The sequence below is a fragment of the Cavia porcellus genome, unplaced genomic scaffold (assembly GCF_034190915.1).
Source record: "Cavia porcellus strain 051 isolate PalLab524CR breed Dunkin Hartley unplaced genomic scaffold, mCavPor4.1 scaffold_12, whole genome shotgun sequence".
Classification (NCBI taxonomy): domain Eukaryota; kingdom Metazoa; phylum Chordata; class Mammalia; order Rodentia; family Caviidae; genus Cavia; species Cavia porcellus.
Window position 1 is genome coordinate 22,695,907 of NW_026947495.1, and position 24,783 is coordinate 22,720,689.

General features: G+C 35.3%; 1 protein-coding gene across 2 annotated transcripts in view; it reads right to left on the reverse strand.

Moving 5' to 3' along the window:
* Positions 1 to 14,494: 14,494 nt before the first annotated feature.
* Positions 14,495 to 24,783, reverse strand: part of Actr3 (actin related protein 3) — a 57,608-nt gene continuing 47,319 nt past the window's right edge. For both annotated transcript variants that reach the window (XM_063258969.1, XM_063258968.1), the window contains 4 exons: positions 19,331 to 19,423; positions 19,040 to 19,165; positions 16,450 to 16,533; positions 14,495 to 15,370 (listed from right to left, as the gene is read on the reverse strand). In XM_063258969.1, coding sequence (XP_063115039.1) covers positions 15,275 to 15,370; positions 16,450 to 16,533; positions 19,040 to 19,165; positions 19,331 to 19,423 — 399 coding nt within the window. In that variant the 3' untranslated portion in view covers positions 14,495 to 15,274. The remainder of the gene's footprint in view (positions 15,371 to 16,449; positions 16,534 to 19,039; positions 19,166 to 19,330; positions 19,424 to 24,783) is intronic.

The window sequence follows — 24,783 nt, forward strand, 5'->3', positions numbered from 1 at the left end:
AGTACTTATAACATTGTTTGGCACATGGTGCTTTTATTAGTCAACTCTGCTATCACTGAAACAAAATACCTGACATCTGCAACTCAAAGGAGGGGAGGTTTATTTTGGCTCCCTAATTCAGAGAATTCACTTCATAGTTGGCTGGCTGCAGGCTGAAACAGCACAATGATAGGCTATAGTGAAGAAAGACTGCTCATGCCATGGCAAAGAGAAGGCATAGAGGAGAAGCTAGGGACAAGAATATACTCTAACAGGTCACACCTCCAGTGATGTGCTCTGTGACCATATTCAGCTATGAATTTTTCAGTGTATTAATTAATGGATAAGTATATCCTCCCATGATCTAATCACCTTTCAAACACAGGAGACTGAGGGAGAACAATTTAGACCTAAACCATAACATGTTTCTCAACTCCCAAAAGATTCATGCCCATCAAATTATGCAAAATGTATTAACTCTCTGTGAATTCCTATAAAAATAAAAAAGAAAGTTCCAATTACAATAGCACAGAATAAAGGTTCTCTTTCTAAAAGGCAGGAATACCGGTAGAAAGGAATTGGACCAAAGCAAGACTGAAATTCATCAGGGTAAATACTAAATCCTGTAACTGTGTCGAGTTAGGAGTTTCAAAGACTTAAGTAGTTCCAACCCTACAGCATTGCACAAGGCAACCCAAATAGCACCCCCTCCCTCCCCTGACTTTACCATGGCATGCTGCTGTTCTTAGCAGACAATCCACGTTCCTGGCATGTCTAACTTCTTGAGGTCTCCACTCTAACTTCAGTTTCATCCTCATTGTTTTGTGCATCACCCTCTCAGAGGTACTTATTAAGGACTATGATCCTGTTACATATTTCAGCCTGGCTTCTTGGGTCTTTTTTTGAAATCTGGATGGAGGCCTCCATGACTCCATATGATGTTACTTTATATCTGAAATGTCCCCCCAAATTCTCACATACTGCTTTTGGATGGTAGCTAAATCTTGGAGGTGCTGTAATCAACAGTAGATTAATCCACTGGTGAGTTCAGCACTTGAGTGCACTGTTGGGAGGTGCAACCTGGTTGAAAGAAACAAGACACGGGGTTATGAGATTTATCACCCTCTCTGGTTCCTCCCTTCTCTCTCCTTTCTGGCTAACATTACTTAAAGGAGATTTCCTCCACTCAGGCCCTCTGCCATGCAGTTTCTGTGTTTAAGCTTGCTGAACATAGACTCCTGAATTGTGAAACAAAATAAATCTCCCCTCAAGTTGTAGATATGGGGTATTTTGTCCAATTGGTAAGAACAGTGACTAAGACACTCATAACCCTTGTATTGTGCTTTACTGAAAAATCAGCACCACAAGGATGATGCCAGTTCTCCAAGTCGATAGCAGCTTGGCTGCCTTGGACTATGTATGGCTGCAGGAACCTTTGAGAGCAGGGGTGGCTGAGCACAGTGAAATAAATCTTGCAGAGCCAATTCCCTAAAAGGCCCATTTTGAGTAATTGCCTCAAAGACTCTCCTTCTCAAATGAAAGTTTTACAGTTTTACGTGCTTGATCCTATGATGGGTGGAGTCTTGCTGGGTACTGAGATGCCTTTTAGGCATTTTTTGCAGGCACCTCATTTCGATGAAACTGCAAATTTTTCAAATTATGTAGCACTGACTTTTGTCCTGATTATCATTGTAGATCTGGCAGACAGCAACCAATGGGAGCCATGGCATAACCTAAACATTGGATATATTGAAATTTTCTCTGCCAGATTGATTAGTTCACCATCTTTAAATCCTGCCTTATGTAGTTTTAGGACATGCAGAGAAGCTCTTTGCCAAGTGAAACACACATGGTATCTAGTCATTTTCAATAGTTCTTCCTCCCATTTGAAGCCTCATGAGCCCAGTCATTACTTCTAAATTCCTATCAGCATTCTACTCTTCTGAGCTCCAACCAGAATCACCCCACCATGCTGCCTGCAGCAATGTAAGGCTCCTCTTGCCCACTTCACCAAAATTTTCCAAATTTTTCTTACAATTTTTCTACAGACAAGTACCAAAGGCTTTTAATCTAAGCTATGTGGTCAGGCACATATTAGCAACTGTATGTACTAGTCACTTTCCTATCACTGGAACAAAACATCTGACACATACAGCTTGTGGTTTCTAGTGCATTCAGTCCAAAGTTGGCTAGCTCCAAGCAGAAAATGTATAATGGAAGAGCCTGGCAGAGGACAGCTGTTCATTTCATGGCAGCTAAAAGACAGAAAAAGAAGGAGCTACAAATAAGAATATACTCTTCCAAGTCATGCGCCCACTGACCTATCTACAACCACCCCAATTCCTAAACACACATTAATCTATGAACACATCAATAGATAATCCATTATGAGTATTGCATGCTCATGATCCAACACCTTCCAAACACATGAGATTTTGGGGGGACATTTTAGATCTAACCCATAGTATCCCCTTACAATTATTCTCAAAAATGTTCTCCTCCCCCTCTCTGTCTCCTCTCCCTTTCTCTGCTTCCCAGGAACCCAAGGAAGTATTCTATTTGTCCCAAGCTCTCATTTGGGTTGGTGGACTCCCAAAAGATTTATTTCTTGCTGTTTGGAGATGTCTGCATCTTACTCTCTAGTTAATGTCTGGCCAGCCTCAGAGTTGGACCCATAAAAGAAGATGGGATTTGCATGTTGTGAGGCTGACAGCAAAAACGAGCAGTGCAAGACTCAGAGAAGGGTAGACCTGGTGTCTAGACAACTGTTCCTGAGTGGCTCACTAGCAGAGGACCGTGGACTGGCTCCAATGTCAACAGAGCTAACTGTCGCTCCATCTGGCTATAATCAATCTATAGGATTAGGAGTAATGCTGGTAAAAACAACTCATTAAAGAGAAGATAGCAACTCCCAGGCCTTTTATCCTGAAAGGAGTACAGAAGAGGAGAAAGAAATAAAATCCTGCCCCTTATAGTCTCATGTTGATGAAGCAGCTTTGTCTAAGCAAAGCTTTGTAGTAAGAGGCAGAAGCTCTGAAATGATTTGAGATTATAATTTTAGTAGTCTGACTACAAAACAACACTGAATTGCAAAAGATTTAGTAGAGAAGACTGGTGTTCACTCCCTCCTAGTTCCTTCACTAGTCCACTGGCAGAGATTGGGAGGACTTAAAACTAGTTCAGTTGTGTACATCAGTGAGGCATTAGAGCTTCATCAAACCAGTCAGAATCTGGAAGATGTGGCGACAGGAACATACGTAAATCCTATGTCACTAGCTCAACACATAATACAGTGACATTTTTAGGACCAAATTCCAGATGACAAAGCTTCAGAACTGTACATCAAGTAAACATGAACTGAGCTACTGTGTGAAAGGAACTGCACACTAAGTTTCAAGTAAAGAAAGGTGTCATTGGAAGCAGAATAACAAAGATCCACCTGCAGTAATCATGAGGCAGAAATTTCTACTTCTCCACCAGTCCTCAACATAAAAGAGCATGGGTCACTTGAAGATACATTTAGTGATCAGGTTGTTTTTTCTTTGCTGCCACATTCATATCTACTGATTTCTTCTCAAGTTTTCCTGAGTTACTGTCAATCACAGTTTATTTCATCATGACTTGGTCAAAGAACATAAGCAAATATAAACATACAAAGTTTTGAAAAAATGAACTAAGTTGGGGTGAGGAATTGTGTATTTACTTCTGTACATTTTCAACTGCAAAAAGACATTCTCATTTCCCAAATGTGTAATCGGACAGTTTATCACCTCTTCTAATTCCTGTGCATCCATTTCATCACTAATGAACTACTTGATGAGGGGCCTATTTGCACTTACCACACATTATGACAAACACGTCTCTCCTTTGACATTTAGGTGATGGCAGACAAACAGATCTGTAAAAAGCTGCAATTATACAGCACCTCACTGCCCAACAGTAATTTGTGCTTTATTAGGCAGAGGTGGAATTGTGACAAAGAGGATATCACAATCTGTTAGGTTTCAAACTTGGGGAAACTCAAAAGGAAATAACTAAGAAGCCTTTAAGATTCTATGTAGAAAGTATCTACTAAAAGTTTGTTGTATCAGCCGATGCTGGCCAGACAATGAAAAAGTAACATGAAATTGTAAGCAGGGACTTTACGTTTCAGGAACAGATACTACTTTGGAAGAAAAGTGACTACATACAAAAGCAGGGAGAGGGGTTGCAAAAATAGGATACAGTACAGGGGTACATGTTATGCATATATATTATGCAAATATATACATATATACAATTAATGCTAAGAACTACCAAAGTGGAAAATTTTATTTGACCTCATATCTGCAATATCAGATAAAAATTTGATGGTGAAAAATAAAACATTAACATCTATAAGTATTTAATACTCAGAATTAGTTTCTCTGGCCTCCTGTACACTCCACACAACATGGATTTCTCTCCTAGTCCTATCAGCCTAAGGCCTCCTGAAGCAAACGTAGTAGTCCGACAAAATCGTTTCCTGACCCATTTCATAAAGGAAACCACACATGAATAAAAATCAGAAAGTGTAAGATTTGAGAGAACAGTAAAATTTCAGTGAATTAATAATCTGGTAGGTTCACAACAAAGAGGCTGAAGAACATCAGGTGTGGTCTTCAAATTGATATAAGGTCCTGAACCCATGGAAACTACAGCATTTACATGTGGAACATGGTGTCTAAGAATCTTTCTGACAGAAGCCTTGCATTTCCTTTACAAATCAAGGTCACTTTATGGTGTCAAAGTGAACTACGTAAAGTGGAGTATTTCATTATTACTAATATAATAAGAGTAAATTTTCTGACAGTCCATGATTTTTGAGAACATAGTTACTAAGTGAATAAGGCATCACTGGTCACCTGAAAGGAATTATGATGAGTTATAGCTGCAACATGTCCCTGGGAGAAATATTGTTTCTTGTTAACTTTGCAGCTGGCTTTGTGTCCAATGAAAGAGAAGATCGATTTATACTTTCTTGGGGTTGGGGATTTAGCTCAGCGGCATAAGCACCTGCCTTGTAAGCAGGTGGTCATGAGTTCAATCCCCGGTACTGATAAAAATGAAAAAGACAAAAAAAAAAAAAAAAAGATTTATACTTTCTCAGATTGGCATTTTCCCACCTCTACTACTACACAAAACACACACTGTCTTATATTTTGGTTAGAAATATTCAGGGCTATTTCCATGCCAAAGACTTAACCTCCCCACGAGTATCTAGCACAGTGCCTCCTACTGCTGGCAGATGCCCAAAACTTCTTCAATCTAATTACCAAGAAAGAAGCAATAATTTAAGTCATCAAAATGAGCACATCAGGATAAAGAAAAACTAGGAGAAAGGCCAAGTCAAGTTGCAAGCTAGAGAGGTCTGCTACAACAAAGAGTTCTCTATACACAAAACTAAAGGCAGGCTATTTTTCCTCAGCTGGAAGAAACTTCATTTTAACAAGATTTCAGTAGGCATCTACTCAACAAGGCAATTTTTTAAGGGAAATAACTAAAGCTCACACAACATTGTACTATGTAAATCCTGTTTTCATGAACAATATTCTTTCAACCCTGCATCTTTCAAATATTTCTTTTTATGGATGACAATTTTTTCTGTTGTATCCTACCCTAGGCATAAAAGGCATAGCCTATTCAGTTTTTATTGCTGAAATAATATATGTTCAATCATTTCAGTTCAAATATGCTATCATTAAACAATCACACCCATTATAGAGAACATAATGGAACTATTTGGAGTGGGAAACTGTTCTTAGCCTCACAGACTTCTAAGGACTTTTGTATTGCAAAAATACTTTCCATTTCATCTCATATTAAAATAGTAACACAGTGCAAGGAATTGTTTGTACATCAGTCTAGCAAACAGAAACCATGGGAGCTGCAGTACAGAAGACAGCCATTCACAAGACTGGAAGACATGAAACTAAACTAATAGTTCTGGATACACGGGATTTGATAAACATGAGATAAAACTTCCCATAGGACTTAATTATAGTTCTTTGTACCAAACTATAATTAAGAGTTTACCAGTGAACATTTAGATTACTAGATGGAAACATTCTGAAAAAGCATTCTTTCATGTTTCACCATGTCCTATTGCCAGCACATCTGGTGGAACTGCTCTTATTTCAGGGATGACACACAACATGCACAAGAGCAGCAGTGATGACAAATGTCAGTGCAGACTAATGTACTGAACTCTCAACAACTAGAGTAACATCACATGTATATATTATATATATTAAGCCCTCGTAATCTAAGCCTCCTCTTAGAGCCAAGAGTTTCAAATGTTAGAGCAAATTAGGCTAATCTGAGATTCAGAGGAAAAGTTCTTTCATTCTCAAGTATCTCAAGGCTACCTTAAGTACTTTTGCAGTGCAGAACAAGACACACATATTCTTGTTTTCCAAGTATTTCCAAGTATTTAAGAATTTAAGAACTATTTAAGATCTATTTAAGAATTTGCATTTAACCTCAGACAGCCTTTATCTCTATCTAAAGTGCTGTTCCCCAAACTCATAATAACTTTATATGTGTTTATTTTTTAAGTGTTAACTTTAAGTTTATGCTATATAAGTCCATTTCACAGGAATTGTATGGACAATCAGGAAGAAAATAGCCCACAAAGGAAAGAAAACACCTGTTCTGATAATGTGACTTCAGTTCATTTCTTTGCTTTTTAAAAGTAAAATGGTTCACATCCACCAACTTAAGGAACTTTAACCACTTTCTTCTACTGTTGCACATTTCTGAGTTTATGCTGACTCCAAGCAGGACAGCTGCTTGGAAAAGAGAAATGATCCAGCAGTGGAGTCAAACAAAGGGTATACAATCCCTGAGTCTCAGACCACCATGAATTCCAAATTAGTTTACAATTTTGAATAAAATGAAGACAATTATTAAAGTTTTCTACAGGAAGTGACTACCCAATTTAAATAACAATACAGAAATATATATCCATATATATGACAATAAAAACAAAATCATAGTCCTTTTTCCATATGGAAGTTCACAAAGTATCTCAGGGTTTGAGTGCTCAGTTCTGCGTCAAAATAATTACAGCTATCGGCTAAGCCAATCTGTGCCACCACCTAGAACTCAGCCTGACACATGTAAAACACCGGACTTGTATACTACTAGTTACTCAAGTATTTCTAAACCACAATACAAATATGGAAATTATAGTAGTTTCTGTACTTTCTTTTCGGGGGAAGAAACCTTCATTTACAGTATGTATATCATCATTAACAGAATATGTGGCCTAATTTATGGGTGCCTCAAATCTGCATGATGAGTTAAGGGCAATTTATTATCCCAGTGTAATTTAAGGAAAAAAAAAACAAAACCTGTTTTACATTTATGCTACTGGCAACTAACTTTGTATCTTTTCAATTACCTGTATCATTAAAAATAAAATGTACAAAATCTATCCTGAAAAGTTAAGTATTGGCAGGTGTAGATCAGAGGCACTTAGGACCTGGGTGTGATCCCAACAGTGTATAATCAACCAATATTTTAAAAAGCAAAAAATAGCAAATACAATGAAGACAGAACTTGAAAATAATAATAATAACCAATCCTTTTCTTAGTTTTCCTTTAATACAAGAATGCAAACTATTTTAGTTCTCATTTTCAAATTTTAACATTTTACTGTGGCCTAAATACCCTTTCAAAGTCCCCAAAACCGCATCGACTTGTTCACATAGTCCCAGCAGGACCTTTAAGAGCATTACCAGCAAACGAAATGTTACAAGTTGATTCTGCTGATAAATTAACACCACTTTGAATTACTGTCCCAGCCTTTTCTTTTCCAGTCAAGTACATTATTGAAAATGGCATCCTTTCAGTGGGAAAAGGAAATGCCTTACTTCAATAATCCAGATCTGGTTTGTTTTCAATGTAGAAAATCTAATAGAAGCACTCATTTAATGACAATGAGAGAAAGGTACTTAGTCAACAGACCTAAGGTCTAAGCACAAAAGTCACAATGACTACTCTCTACCTCTTGCCAAATTATCTTTGAAAATCATCTGTCTTCATGAAGTCAACGACAAGTAGCTACTTCAGTTTCAAGAGTACTAGAATCCTACTGATTCAACAACAAAAACTCAACTTGGAATCTGAGAAATCATTTCCTTTTCCATAAAGAAGGGAAAAAATACTTAAAACTGTTTTATTCACACTTCCAGTGCTCTGAGGAACAATGTCATAGTTCAACTTTGTTTGTAAGAGAAATAAGTAGGAAGATGGTTACTGTTTAAACTACCCAATCCTATGTCTTCTGATATGCCAGTGGCAGGTTAATCTAATCATAAAACTAAAGTGTAATCTAAATACAAAATCATTAGCAGATGCTTAATCGTGAGATAACAAGCATATATGATTTAAAAGGGTGACTCATGTTTTCAATTTATCTCTTAAAACGGATGTGAAGACAGATATCAAGTACCAAATACACGGCCTATTTTAAAAAGACAAATCTTGTCTATTTTGTAGTTTACAACAGGATCCAAAGTGAGAGGATTAGAAATAACTACTCCCACAAATCTTTTTGATCCAAATAACTTTATTTTTAAAAAGTGACAATCTGCCAAATACTGGGCATTACCTGATTATCTATCACAATCTTCATTTTTATTTATAACCTAATAATGCCTTCCCAGTCCTTAAATCTAAATGAGTACTTTTACAAAAAATTGAATTCACTGGAATGTTAAGCTGTATTACTGAGATCTGAAATGAGGTATACTAATTCACACTAATTTGGAGATATCTGGCCAAATGTCAAACAGCTCAAACAGGCTCTTTGATGCAAATAACATAGTTTAAAGTCCTCCTGGGCTATTCTGTTCAACGAATGCCTTCAGAGATCATTGCTTTATAAAATTTAATCCAATCTCAAACAGATTAGATGATTTTTTTAGATCTTGCTATTAGCTTAGCACTAACTATATAGCAACTTGATGACAAGACATCTCCCTCCAGCATCATGTAGCACAATGTTACCATTTCTTCCAAAACAGGGAGGGAGGCTAAGAACTGTTGTCAAATCAATTTTTAAAAACTACTCATAAGCTGTTATTCAGCACTTGTAAACCATAAAAAGAATCAACGCCAACAAGTCCTATTTGGCGTTGACACTCACCAAGTCACATAAATCACCTGTGTTCCATCAACTGTTGGGTTACATAGAACTCTGAAAATTCCACTGTTTCGAAGGTGTCAACTGCGTTGAAGGTTTCAACTTCAACTGCCTCCATTTTTAAGTTTTTCAGCCTACATTTGAGGGTGACAGAGATCCTCCAACCTTATTTTACATACTTCTCCCAAATCTTTCACAACCACAACATGCTCATCTCTCTCCTGTAGTTACTGGCTGCAGATCTAGACATTCCTGGGGTGAGGGACAAGCTCTAGAGGTTCCTGGGGTGAGTCAAAAGGATGGGAAAAAAGAGAGATAAAGCTGGGATTAGGTGGAGCCCTTAGTCTCTGATGGGAGGAAATGAACTGTTCAACCACTGTAGCAGGCTTCTTTATATACTCAGAAAAATGATGTCAATTTCAACCCTGCTGCCTAGAAACTCATTGCATAGATTGTCTAGGCTTGCTGCTTTTCTGAGATGAAGACACCTCAGGTGGCTTGGCCCCCCCACCCACGCTCTTTGTTCTTAGGACAGCCATGTCCCAGACTCACACATATGGTCAATTTCCAGCTTCAAATGCTCCCAACAACACTCTCCCAATTATTAATCAGGTTTATTTTTCCACACCTAAAATGTTTTTTCTACCTAATTTCCACCTACTAAAATATTTTTCAAGGTCCTTAGTAAACCATCACATTCCAGGAGAAAGCATGCCAACAAGCATGTCATTCTCATGAATGTATACAGCATTGTGGAGAGCCTCAAGTTTTCTCACTGTCCAACACTCTCACTAGTGACCTTCTCACACAGCTTTTGGAGAAGAACATAGGTGGTCCATTAAAAAAAATAAATATTTGGCTTCAATTTACCATTAAATGAAATTCCAAATAAGAATCTACCCGTGTTCCATCTTATTGCAAATGGAGATTTCTAATTAAGTCACCATCTCTAAATTGGTTTAAAATAAATCAGCAACAATCAAAGTTGATCAATAAAAGCCAGAGCTAGAAATTAGTATTTCCTCTGTTCATGCTGAATATTACAAAACATTTCAATTATCACTGACTTACAGCACATAATCATTTAGGGTATTTTATGCCCCGACCCAAGACTCAAACTCAGGACCTTGAGCTTCCAGGCAGAAACCGTGATGCTGAGCCATATCCCCAGTCCAGCACACAATCATTTACACTATGGTGATTTCAAAATGACTGAACAGCTTGTCAAAACCTACTGAATAAATATACTCCAGATTTGCTATATATGCCAGACAAAATATAAGGCACTGTAAATACCCAAATGTGTAAGATTCTACAGTAAAAGCCAGGTGTGGTGGTACATAACTGTAATCTCCACACTTGGGTGGCTGAGGCAGGACCAACCTGGCCTCCGTAGTGGATTCAAAGCCAGTCTGAACTACGAGACCTTTGTGTGCTGGATTGATTAGGTTTAACATTTATCATTAAAGAAGAATTTCAGTAGCCTACCAATCAGTAAACTTAAACCACAGCCCCATTTCCTTTCACCATTACTCAATGAGTTTCTCACTGCAAACCACCACTATCATTTTTATGACCCGAAACTCTATAGTTTGTTGAGATACTTTCAAGTTACCTACAAAATATTGCTCACAGAATACCTTTTCTACTATACCTCTATCCTCAAAGCAGAATGTTTAAAACAATGGTTTTACCCGAGTAGGCAGTTGATAATGTCTCAGATTGGAGAGATTTATTGTTCCACATCAAACATATCTCCTACCAACTCTCCATCTACCAAAGTATTTATTTTTCAAGGTCTTTAGTAATCATCATATTCCAGGAGAAAGTATCCCAAAAAGTGTGTCAGTCATCTCATGAATGTACACGGTATTCTAAAAAGTCTCAGGTTTCCTCATTTGTCCAACCCAAAACTTGATGCAACATAGACAGTATAAGTGAGTTCTGTTGTTTGAATAAAAGTGAAACTTTATTTGATTTAGCATCTTAACATATAAGTCACCCAAAATGAAAACACTACTACTTGCTAAATCGAAATAATACTTTTCCTGCAGTTTTTAATTTCTATCCTTATTCCTTTTTTATTGCTCCTGTGACTACTAGAATACAATCCTTAACTCAAACAGATTTTAATTTCAGCTCCCGTCTTAAATATATCAGTTTATCTAAGACAACCACATATTTTAACTTATTTTTGTTAAGATTCTATCAAGACCATGGAGATTTATAATAAATATCCTAAAAAGGCACATTTACAGAAGAATGAACCTTTCTTTAGACAGTAGTGAGTTACCAGCAGAGGTGCAGAAATTTTCACTGAAGTTTAAGAATGCTGAGACCATGCTAAGCGAAGTAAGTCAGACACAGTTGTTTTAAGTATTGCACTTTCATACATGAGAAACACAAAATACAAGTAAAGAGAAAACTGAAAGACAGATAACAGGAAGTAGGAGAGATCTTTTTCAAATTGAAAGGAAAAAAATAGAGTTGGAAGGAACAGGGAGTGAAATCAAATGTGTTATGTATATGCACAAATTCTCCTTAATAAGTGTAACCATTACGTACTACAACAAATAACAATAATAATAATTTTAAAAAGAATCTTCCCATACCTCAAGGAGATCTAATACAAAATATTAGAGGGTTTTCTGTGAAAGTCACACATAACAATTCTGTCCTTAGCCAACTGTACATACAAAGTGTTACCATACTGAAATACAATGGAAGACAAGGATTCTAATCGAGTAGAATGTTTCACTCTGAGTGGGAAACTGTTTCAGATTCTGTGTATTCTAGTTAATGTTTAGTGTTCACTGACCTAAGGTAAGTATTCAGGTGATCATGAACAACGAAAGACTAGAGTAAGGATGTAGGAGTTAAAATTGAACTTGGTAAGAAAAGCAGAAAAACACTAGACTTTATTACTAGATTACCCCGGTGGGAATAGGAACATTCTTTACAATAGTAAAAATAAGCTTTTAAATATAATTTCCTCAGTAACTTTACAAACACTCTGAAAAGAGCCTCAGCATTATCCACATGAAATTTTCTACATATATAGGTACATTCTCTAGACTTTTCCACAGAAACTACACAAACATTAAAAAGCACCAGGGTCTATTTCTTCTATATTTCATATTATTTGTGAAGCTAGTGGTGGAAGTATCTGCAAGAGCAGTTATTTTCATCCACTTAAGTAGCTCTGAAACAAACAAAAAGACTGTATGAAGAAACTGAAACAAACAACCACTTTCTCCATCAGAAAGGAGGATAATTCAGAAGATGACTACCTGAGGTACTTGACTGAGTATTAGTGTTTAAATGTTGTGTGAAAACGTACTTGTTTTTAAAAAAGTAGAGAATTAGTCATCTACTTTACGTTCTAATAGATGAAAACCTTGCTGATTCCAAAGGAGAATACAGTAGCATGTTTATTACAACAAATGAATTAGGGGAAAAGAGAGGTTATAATCTTAATTGCAAAACAATCCACCATGACACTTTTTCTTTATAAATTAAAGCCCAGACAGTTCAAAGAATTTACCCAAGATTATACAAATATATTTTGTGTTTAAAAAAAAATGTTGAAGAATCTATGTAACTAATTTCCCATGTTCATTCTGCTTGACAATGAATCAGCGCGACAGGTTTTAGTTATCCTGGATAAATTTCTAGAAATTTACAAATGAAGCTACAATTAAATTGAAATGACACACAGTAACGATAACAGGATAGATATAAAACAACAAAAGTACTGCTTCCATAAGTATCACACCACTCTCTTCTGTTGTAAGCAGACTAAAAGGAGTATCAAAAACTACAGAGAAAGGGCCAGGGTTTTGTGTTTCTCCAAGTAAGCCTAAAGGAAAAAAATTTTTTACCATGTTTTCATTTTTGTTTTGTTTAATTTCTATTTATGTACAGGGTTTCCCTCTGCAGGTCGGGCTGTCTTTAACACATTACATAGCCCAGGATGGCCTCAAATTTGAAGTGATCCTCCTGCCTCAGTCTCCCAAGTGCTGGTACAGGTATACACCTTCATGTTTTCATATCAAAAGTTAGGACATCTGTATGAAAAGCATAGTTCTGAAGTTTATTCATTTATTACCAAATCATCCTGAGTGGAAAAAGAAAATTTTTTTTATGACAACGTGAACAATACTGGGCCAGAAGATGAAATCTTACCCTATTGGTGTTGTTTTGCATCAAAAGATCTTTGAAAAAAACACATTACAGAGCAATACATACTCTAATCTACTTGTATAAAATAAGAAAATTATGTTTCTACATGTTTAGAAAGTTTTAAGGACAGAAAATATATTTCTAATAATATAATGATGCAACAAGAGACATGCTAAATTTTAAAAGAAGAAAACCTCTTTTTACCACTCTGGCAATTCATCTTTTTGTGGTATACAAGAGTCAACCCAGGGCATCACTCATGCATGCTGGGAAAGTGCTCTACCACTAAGGTACATCCCAAAAGTAGTTTGTTATAATGCTCATAAAACACTTTTTTTCAAGTAAAAAAGAACAATTTGATACTGGTGATGATGCTACTGCTACTCTACGACATACATTTTGTCCTTTATCCCCATACCCAAAGAATTAAGATTCACACAAATATTAATGAAATTAAATGTCTAGATTTACTCTAAATAAAAACTGTTTATTCCTCAAATCTATCTCTGTATTAACAACAAAGAAAATCACTTAAACGTTCCTGAACTTCTAGACATAAGTAGTCTACTGTGTGTTATGAATAATGGCATTCTTCACTACTTTGCTGCTTAAATTCTACAAAAGAACGAAATAGCTCTCGTTTTATCTTTCCATAAATAACCAGCAGAAATTTTATGTTCACAAATAGTTTTCTACCATGCACATGACAGACTGCAGATACACGACAGACTGCAGAAAGTTCCACTACTTCAAGAGAAACAGATATCTCATCAAATACACAAAACACCAAGTAAAACTGCACTGCTTAAAAAAAAAAGAGCATTAGAAAAGATAATTCAATTTTAATTTATTTTCATCACTTTTTCTTCATGATTCAGATATTTTAAAATTCAAAAAACTTAACTTTCCATGATACTTCAGGGACTGGCACTAAAAAAATTTTTTCAGACGGCAAATGAGATATACAAATGAAAATATCAAATGGAGATCCAGTTATCAAAATGAAAGCACTCAACATGTTAAAAGTTCACAATTATTTGTACAGAACACATTTAAAAAGTCAGCTTGCTAACCAACTGTTGTGATTTTTAAAGAACTACTGCAGAGATCTGAAGAAAATAGATTTATTAACTTGTAAAGAGATTAAAGAGCCTGAAACAAGTATTAAAAAGAAATTTGTGCCTTTATTAGAATGGTGTAGGCTTTATATATACCAATTTTGATAATCAAATCTTTTTTTTAAATAAGAAATGACACTACAGAACTGCAATACTGGTCCAACAGTCTTATCTTTACTTTCCATTTAAAGCAAGAAACAGATGCGAGCACTAGCAGCCATCAGTTAATCCAAGATACTAGCTTCTTAGTTCCAAAAGCACTTGCAAAGAAAACCATTGGTGGGGGATAAGGAGGAAGGAAATGGAAGCAATTCATATCAGAATAACTGGAATCCCATAAGTGTGGAAGCCAAGTCTCATGAGGCTGTTGTTTAAATTTATCCTTTACTTGGTCACTTTTGTTTCCTCAAATACTAGTTTTTCTTTGACCCTTTTTCCTTAAAGTATAAAAAGTATGAAATATAAACAAGCTCTTGCACTGCACACAGAAGTGTACAATTCAAGCATTATAGAGCTATCTACATACTGATAAATTCCATCAAATCTTGGATAATTCAATAATATACAAAATATCAGGGCACAGAAAGAACTTAAACCCATTTCTTTTTGTTACACATAAGATTCAAATATTCAATCTAAAGAAAAAATCATTTTGGCTCTCTTTTACATCTCCATGTTGATATGCTTATTAAAATATTTCTGTATAATCATGTTTGGTCTTGCCATTTCAACTCAGGTTTAAAACCTCAAAACCAGCCATCCAGACAGAACAGGATTATTAGAAGGATTATTTCTTCTCCACCTCCCTAACCCCCAAAACCCCATTTTACGACATGACTCCAAACACTGGATTGTGACGACAAATGCTAGGTCCAATTTCTTCATAATCCTTTTTGGTGTGGCATACTTGGTAGAACTCAGGCTGAAAATAAAAACACATTTTTCTAAAGATCAAAAAGCTACCATCTTTCAATATAGCACTTTAAAACAGGTACTTAACAATGTTTATTAGTCTATCTGTAATACTTAAGGCCTAGCAATCCTAGAAACGATGATTTAATGGCTAATAAATATGTATCAAAATTGAAAAAGGACATTTAATTCATGTACCATTTTCCCAATACCTGTCCCTCTGAAGGTTTTGGAATTTTGAGGAATAAAAAGTTGACTCTCAAATGCCTACTCTGTTGTGCCTAGGCTTTCCCACACTGCATAAACCAGTAAAATAAAGAAGTATTGCTCTAAGATACAGATGAGCTACTGCCTGCTGCAGTATAAGTATCAGTAAATCATCCTGCCTTTGTCACTGGAGGTAAAGATAAACTACTCCCTGCTCTGTCACAGTATTCTCAAAGGGCAAAACTACAAACTCAAGTAGCTATACGGCACAGCCGAAGAACACTAAACTAACAGGGTAAATCTTATCTCCCATTTATAGTTTTAAATCCGAAGTTGTACAGTTATTCAACAATTCATATAAAAGTTTCATTTTAATAATATATGCATTACCCAGACAAAGTATTATTATTTATTAGGCTAATGATATTAGAGTATCTTTTAAAGGATGTTTTAATTTGGGGACAGTATTCTTAAAACATTCTACAACAGTATTCTTAAAACATTCTTCTAGAAACATTTCATACTTCTTGGGTAATAAAATATAACTTGTTCTTTAATATTTACAATATTTGCAAAGGAAAAACAGTGATCTTCTGGTAACTGTATACATAGGTTTAAAACCATTTTCCCTAAAGATACATTTTATAATACAGTATAAAATGCTCACTATAAAATGTCTAATAAGTTTTAAATAAAAAAAATACTACACTAAAATGACGTTCACTTTTCAAAAATACTATGTACCTATGTTATTAATTCATAGTTTCCTATGCTGTACTTCAATAAAATTTAAAGGAATTTGTTCTGCTCTTTAAGTACAACTGGATTCTTCTATCTAATAATAAAAATAAGAATTTACAATTAAAATTTCATCGCACTCACTGTGGAAGCCAGCATTGATCCTCCAAACCAAACTGCGTATCGCTGCATATGATGTGTGATAACTTGTACATCAATTGGTTTTGGCTGAAAAATGACACAAGTAAAATCATTTCAACAATAAAAACAAGTAACAATTTGTGTATCATTTAATTTTAACCATGCATATTGAGAAACTAACAGGTATGCAATAGAACAAAATGGATGAAGGAAATAACAGTATACATTTTTAATAGTTGTTTCCAACAAGAAACTATGCATTTTATAAAGACTAAAAGAAAGGAGTGCTAATTACTGTTATACATCATTCAAATACCAAACCATCACACTTTACCCGGTGACTATGTACCATCATTTGTCAATTAAAAAATAAATTTGAAAAATAAAATTAAGTGCAACTTTATAAGGATAAAGGATTTCTGGGGTAAAACAAAGCCAGAGGAAACAAATTATTTTTTTTAAAGATAACCATATTAAAGTAAGAGTAGGATTAACTTATGAACACTGTATTCTGACTCTACCCTTAGGCTGAGGATAAAAACTAAGCAAAGATTAAACTCTACTTAGTAGGTCCATGTTTCATAGAGGTATGAATTAACAATTCTGAAAATATACATGGGTCAGGCACAGTGGCGCATGCCTGTAATCCAAGCAACTCAAGAGATGAGGCAGGAAGATAATGAATGCAAGGCCAGCCCAAATTGCATAACAAGGTCCTGCTTCAAGAAAAAATTTTAAAAATTATATGTATACTAGAAGCTAGGCTTCTTATTGTCATTGTAAAAGATTGATCTTACAAATACAGAGCACCATGATGATACTTGATTCCAGGACCAGAAAAGATAAAGAACTAGATGAGCCTGAAATATACTGCTGTGTCAAAAAGGAAGGAATTTGGGGGAAGGGGATACCAATGCCTGTATCAGAAACTAAAAGCCATTCGAATTGTTACTAGAGGCCAAAACAGAAAAATTCAGAATCATAGCTAATGATACTACAATTTCATAACGGTATTATGATACAGAAAGGGAAAAACCTTCTTACAGTACAATGAAAATAAAAGACAAAAAATAATGGAATTTGCAAATACATGTGGCAACTACCTCCATAATGACTATTTTAGGAAAGAACTACGTAAGACATTAAAATCAGTGGTGGAAAGTCTGATGAGCAACAGAGTAGTTCCCGGAAAGTATCTACCCATAAGATCCTTATTAATAGCTACAGAGTGGAGAAAGCACGCAGATGCAACATTCACCAAACACTCAAAAGACAGTATCATGAGTCTACTGACACACTGCCACTAAAAATGATACAGTATCTCCCTGACAGCATTATTGCCAAAAATACATCACAATAAACATAACATCAGACAAATCTAAAATGAGGAAGTTTACAAAATAACTTATATTCTTCAAAAATATTAAGGTTATAAAAGACAACAGATATTGAACATGTGAGATGCATAATAACTGAGTGCAATGTGACTGTTGAATGGGTCCTAGAGTAGAAAAAAAAATTTTCTGTCTTGCTACAAAAGAACATTAATAAAATAACTGGAGAAATTTGTCTCAAAACTTGCTACACTCCAACTGTTCATATAATAATTGTAACTTCTAGTACAGAGAATCTAAAACACTGTTTATAAAATTTATCAACTTTTTTATAAATAGGAGCTAGATGGAAAGGCACAGTGGGTGGGTAAGTGGGTGGCTGGTTGGGAGGGGGTGCAAAAACAAATAAACATCTTAGAAATCTATTACATGAACGCACTGCCTGAACTATGAAGTCAGGTCATTATGATGACGAAGTCCAAAATGTATGCTTTTAACTATACCCCAAGCAACAGGTTTAAGATAATCCTAATTTTAGCTGTTGAAAATGATTAGCTTTCACGTACTTTTTCAACAAACAGCAAATGTTAAGGTGTTAAATTTTACATCTAAGTAAATTTTAGTGATTGAGACATTTTCAGAGAGTCCTCATTCTTGGTAATCTTACTAGTAGAGTAAGAGTTTTATTTAGCAACTAACTTCCTGAGTCAATTTTTTTATATCATATTTAACAAGGATGACACATATACCAAAACAAACCTTACCATACATTTGTGAATTTAAAATCAAGTTTGAAGTCTATTACATAGGTCCAAGATATGTAAGATACAAGGTATTTTGGGGAACTGCCAACTTGTTTGCACCCATGCCTTTTATATAGCAACAGTCTGTAAAAGCAAACTTGACCGTTCAAATTATCACCATCTATATACTGTTTTGTTTCCTATTATACAGTAGTATTTAAATGCTGTGGACCCATAATGAATTTTATTGCTGAAGTACAAGGAAATCTCCTAAATAAGTTATTTCTGAGAGAGGTTTTTAAAAAATGCTTTGTCTCAGCTATATCTAAGAATATTTCTGAAATGAGGGCAGAGATCTCCTAATAAGCAAACAACCCAGAACATCATGGACATGAATCTGTGGCACTAACCACTTTCCACTGGAATATCTGATAAGTTCCGCTGTTTTCCTAAGAGCAAAAGTTAGCTAACACTGACAATCCCCACAATCTTCCAGCAATAACTGAAAAAACCAACCTTCAATCTACCGCCACTCAATTCCTCACTTAATTTCAGTCTGGCATCTACGGTTCTTTTCAGATCCCTTTGCAAGCGGCGTCCAAAGTCCCTGAACATGGTTGAACCACCAGAGAGGACAATATTCTGTATTAGTGAAGAAAAACAAGTAAGACTTTTATTTAAAAAGAAAAATAAACAGTACAAAAATTCAACTATGTTTTTTATACAATGTATTTAATATTCAACAATGAACAGATAAAGAATTTTTAAAAATTGACTTAGAATAACAATTTTGCCACAAATACTGACCTTGTAGAGAGGACGTCTGACATCAATAGGACAATTCTGAATTACTTCATCTACAACTTCTGAAATAGGTTGTGTAAAGTCTGGATTAGCGAACTGAAAAATAAGCAAATTTGGGTATATGAGCATGATCAGATTACAACTGACTTAAACACCACAATAAAAAGAAAGTTTCCAGCTCAAAACAAAAAGACTTTTAAAATGTATAAATTTTGACATCCAACAGATAACAAATTAAAGATACTGAAAACAGAGATTAAAACTGAAAACAGAAACTTAAAATACTAATGCTGGGGCTTGGGGACTTAAGCTGAGCGGCATAAGTGCCTGCCTTGCAAGCAGGCAGTCGTGAGTTCAATCCCTGGTATCGATAAAAAAAAAAAATACTAATGCTATATGTTGTTTTGTAAGCACAGAAACAGTAAACATGTAAAATCATAAACACTATGAGATGGTAAAATCTGTGTATAAACAGGAATTCTGAATGCATAATCAATGGAACCACTTTAGAAAGCAATTTGGCAATATCTAAAAAGTTCTTAAATGCACATACTTGTAAGTACACTTTAGAACAAACTCTGTCCACCCTATTACATAAAAACAAATCACTGCAGCGTGCAAGGAAGGCATCCCTGACCCCCTCCCAGGCTTTGGGCCCACAGCAGCTCTGCCTAAGTCCCTGCAGTCACCTAAGTGAGCCAGTTCTTCAGCCCAAAGCAGAGCAGATTCACAGGCTGCCAGGTGTCAAGACTTTGTCTCTGTGGTGGCTTGAGTGCTGAGCAAACTCTACCTGACCTCGTCCCACCCCCAATGTCTGCCTTCATAAGTTACTGAAATGAAAAAAAAAATCACTATGGACTTGCTTATGAAAATAAAAACAATTGGTAAATTGTCATCAATGAGGGATAAAACATATAAATACTACAGTCTATCCTCATTAGTTACAGACTCTGTATTTTGCAATTTATCAAAGTGCTAAAATTTATTTGTAACCTCCAAATTAATACATTAAATTGCTTTGCAATCACTTGTGCAGATGCATGTTTAGAATAGAAAGTCAGAGTCGACCGATGTGCACATTTCCAGCTGAGGTGAATAAAGTGACACTTTGCCTTCCTGCTTCAGCTCTCATACTATAAACAAGTGTTCCTTTCACAGTCCATTTCATTATGACATTTTTCCTTTCTGGTGAATTTGCTGTCAAAAATGGATCTTAACCACAGTTCTTAGGAGCAGTAATTTTTCCCAAGTACAAGAAAGCTGATATTAATCTTACATAGAAAATGTCAGACAGCTTTTTTCAGACATGAGTTACATTGCTGTTGGCTGTTGAAACTGATGCCAATGAATGAACAATATATATTAAATAAGGTGCTTAGGGGGCTAGGGATTTAGCTCAGCGGCGTAAGCGCCTGCCTTGCAAGCACATGGTCATGATTTCAATCCCCGGTACTGATAAAAATAAAAAATTAAAAAATAAGGTGCTTAAACAGATTTATAGAACCTAACCCTGTATTTCACCTACAAGCAACTGTTCAGTATTCACAAATTTATACTGTTTCAGTAATTTTTTGAAACATCTACTCTGAAAAAAAAGAATCAACTCTATATTCACATTGATATGCCACAATAAAAATAAATCTGTTTTCAAATAGCTGATACTAAAAATATAACTCAATATATGGATGGTAAGTATAAGTATATTATGTAGAAGATTTTTTGAATTTCACAGCTTAGTTAGGTATGTAAGTATATCTGAGATGGAAAGCTATTTGACAATAAAATTATTATGGAATGGAAACAGACCTTAAAATAGTATCAAAAAAAAAACTTAAAAGGACAACATTGATACATACAAAAAGCTGAATGTAGTGGCATATACTTGTAATTACAGCTACTTTAGCGGTCAAAGCAACAAGATTACAAGTTGAAGACTAGTCTAGGAAACAAAGGATCCCATCTTAAAAAAACATAAATCCTATTTGGAAAAAGGAGGCTTTGTACAGAAAGAAAAAATTAGGAACGGTTTTACTTGTTCCTGATCATTTATTTTTACCTACAGTACCTATGCTTCTCCAAAACATCAAAAGTTTTCAAATGCTAGATTTTAGAATTAAACTTACATTCTAAAATAAAGACCTCATTTTACTAAACTTGCCAAAAATAGATACAAGTGGTAATTTACTAAAACTGGTTGGTCATAAATATTTCTGGAATTTTGATATTAAAGTAGGTCTTTATACTTGAATATTCTAGTGGTATTTTCCCTAGCTTAAAAAAGCTGTCAAAATCTAGCTCCTAATTCAAAAAGAATTGAGGAACTTTAGTAAAATAAAGTCTGTATATCTCAATCTTTGATTTTTAGAATCAGGTTTCCCGAATGAGAGAGAGCATTCCCATATCAGACCAATTCAAAAGCTGTATTAATACACATATATCAGTTTTTAAGAGGGGAGAATATGATGAAAACTTTTAATGTTACTAAGGATAAGCATAACGACATGAAATCTCTAAAATACAGGAAAACATCTCTAACAAAGATTCTAGTGACCTTTATTAACAAAAAAGAAAGTGGCAACCACAATCTATCTGAAGTGTGCTGAACAGTGTATAAAAGGAACTCTAGAAGAGATACACAGTACATATAGAAATGGCGCTCATACTGAAGCCTCTGAGATGAGCACACAGGTAAGGGTACACTTTTATCTACTGAAGAATAGCCCACACTCTATCATGAGAGAAAACAAGAGACTATAGCTCAACTTGGCTGGGGCTCTAATGCCATGTAAAAATAAGCTCGACACGGATGCGAGAGAATGGCTTAGTTATTGATTATGTGGAATGAGAACCAAAACTGGAATTCTGATAATTTTACATTTCTAACCTAGACAAATTTTCCTGATTTTAGATTCTAAATATGTATAGTTTTATGTTCTCAAAAACACTCTGCATAAATGGTTATATATTAATACTGCAACCTGAGAACCTAACATTCGGATTAACTTAAAAATATATAAATTTCTCAACCTCTGTACAGAGAACATTATCAGTTTGAAAGGAACTATTTTCTGTAGTATTCCTTTCTTTAAAAAAGTGTTATTTTTACCTGAAACAGTCTCTGTCTGTCTGTCTGTCTGTCTCTCTCTCTCTCTCACACACACACACACACATACAATTAACCTTTCTACAATCCTTTCTCTTCCTTTAAGATAGGTTATCTGCCATACACAAAAAAGTAAAGGCAGGAATAGGGCACACATTTTTTTGCAGTGTCTGAGTCCTTTTGATGGTAGGTTTAAAAAAAAAATTACGAATGTATGAGAGAAAATGTCACAGAATACATATTCACATATCCTGAATTTACCCACATAAATTCTGATATAGGAACAGAGGCATGACATGAGCACATCTTTGAAAAGTTCAGGAACTACTGTGCTGTAGAATCCCAGGGGAAAATCAACAGCTAATATGTAATAAAGCAGCAAGCTATAATATTTCATATGTAAATGAAATGGGAAAAAAAATAGTAAACCAACTCATAATACATTATTCAAGACTTTAATAGCTCAATTTAGGGCCCCTAGTAATACTGCTCACCTTTTGCTTCTATTTTCACCAAAGGGATTGGCCCTATTTCCAACTTTTGATCAGGTCTTAGGTCACTACTGTTGAGAATATTAGAAGAGGCTGTTAATGAATATCTTTTCTCTCCAGAAAAAATTATAGTGAACATACCCAAATGAACAGTAGTCCAAATCTTTCCTATACCCACAAATGTATTTTAGAAATTTTAGGATGGCTTCAAAATTTTATTTCTTTGAAAATCATCAAGGATCCAGGAATATAGCTCAGTGCCACAAGCTCCTGCTTGGCAAGTGCAAGGTCCAAAGTTCAATTCCCAGTACCAAAAATCCCAAAGCAGCAAACCCACTCATCCTAAAAATAGCTTTTTCTATTATTTGTGATGAACTTAGCAGTTCAAAAATAAACTTTCTTATTGTATTATATTGCATTTATATCGTGTCCAAGCTCTGGACAATTCCTATGATCATACTTTCACACAGCCCAAATTAAAACACATGCACATTTACACATGCAGGAACACACACATGTGCACACACACAGACCCCTCCCTTCAAATGACTCAGGACTAGAATGCAGAACTACCTAGAATTATAGGGGGGAAAAAAAAATCTTTCCCCTTGCAAAGTCTCCCAGTTAATACAATATAACACAACACAACACACACACACACACACACACACACACACACACACACACACAAAATAACCCACAGGCCTGTTCGGAGCAAACAGTAAACTAAACACACATACCTAATTTACTTGTTAAAACTCCTCTAAGTGCTCACTTTAGCAGCACACATACTAAACTTTTCTAAAAACACTAGTTAAGAGGAAAAAAAAGTACGCAAAAACTTTTAAATTACAGAGAAAACAAAAGGAAAAAAAAGTAGCTGGAAGATAGAAAGCAGATGAACAGAATCTTGCAGACCCTCCAAAACAAATCAGTCATATAAAACAAGTAAGGAACTATGCTGTTTTACCAAATTCCTCTCCCAAACAACTATGCCTAGTAGCTTAGAAAATGAAAAGTAGAAGGCAGTGAAGCAAAGGTCTGTTGAAAGTATCTCTGAGGAACCAGGTACCCGAGCCTCTCTGAGCAAGAACATTAAATGCTCCTTGTTTGAAGCAAACTGGTTAATCAAATCTTCACAGGCAGTAAAACAGTTTCCACATATATAGCAAAAGATTGGAAATGCACTAGTGGAATGCAATATTTACCTGAAACAGTTAGTGAAGCCTAACTGTTAATATACACAGGCTAGACCTCTTCCCCAAATCTGACTGCCAATCGTCACCCTTACCTAAGAGACTTCTCTAAGAATCTGAACAGACTTAACAAGGGAATTACCCTAAAGAAAAGGCTAGAGTCAACACAATCCTCAAAGCTCTCAAATTAGGCCTGTAGTGCCCTTTTCTTACATATCATGTAAAAGTACCTATCATGAAAAATATAACCATTCAAAGAGAAAAAAGAAAAGCAACTTGAAAAAGACTATACAAAAAAGAAAACTTTAAAAAAAAAAAACTGCTATGGTTTAGATGTGAAGTGTGACTGGATTATAGGTGTGCTATCCTCATCAAGGGACTCATATATTGCTAAGTTCAAAAGCTAAATGTACTATTAGGAGGTAGCACTTGGTTGGACATGGGTCACAAGGAATATGATCAGGAAGGGTGTTTCTTGTCCAGGGTTTCTCATCTCTTGTTCTGCCTCCCAGTAGCCAAGAGTTGAGAAGCCTGCTTCCACCACGTCCTTCTATGTTATTTCTGCCTTGGAGCCAATCATGAACTGAACCCACCGCAAACTGCTAGACAAATAAACCTTTCCTTCTCTAAGTTATGGGTGTAGGGTCTCAGTATCAGTAAAATAGT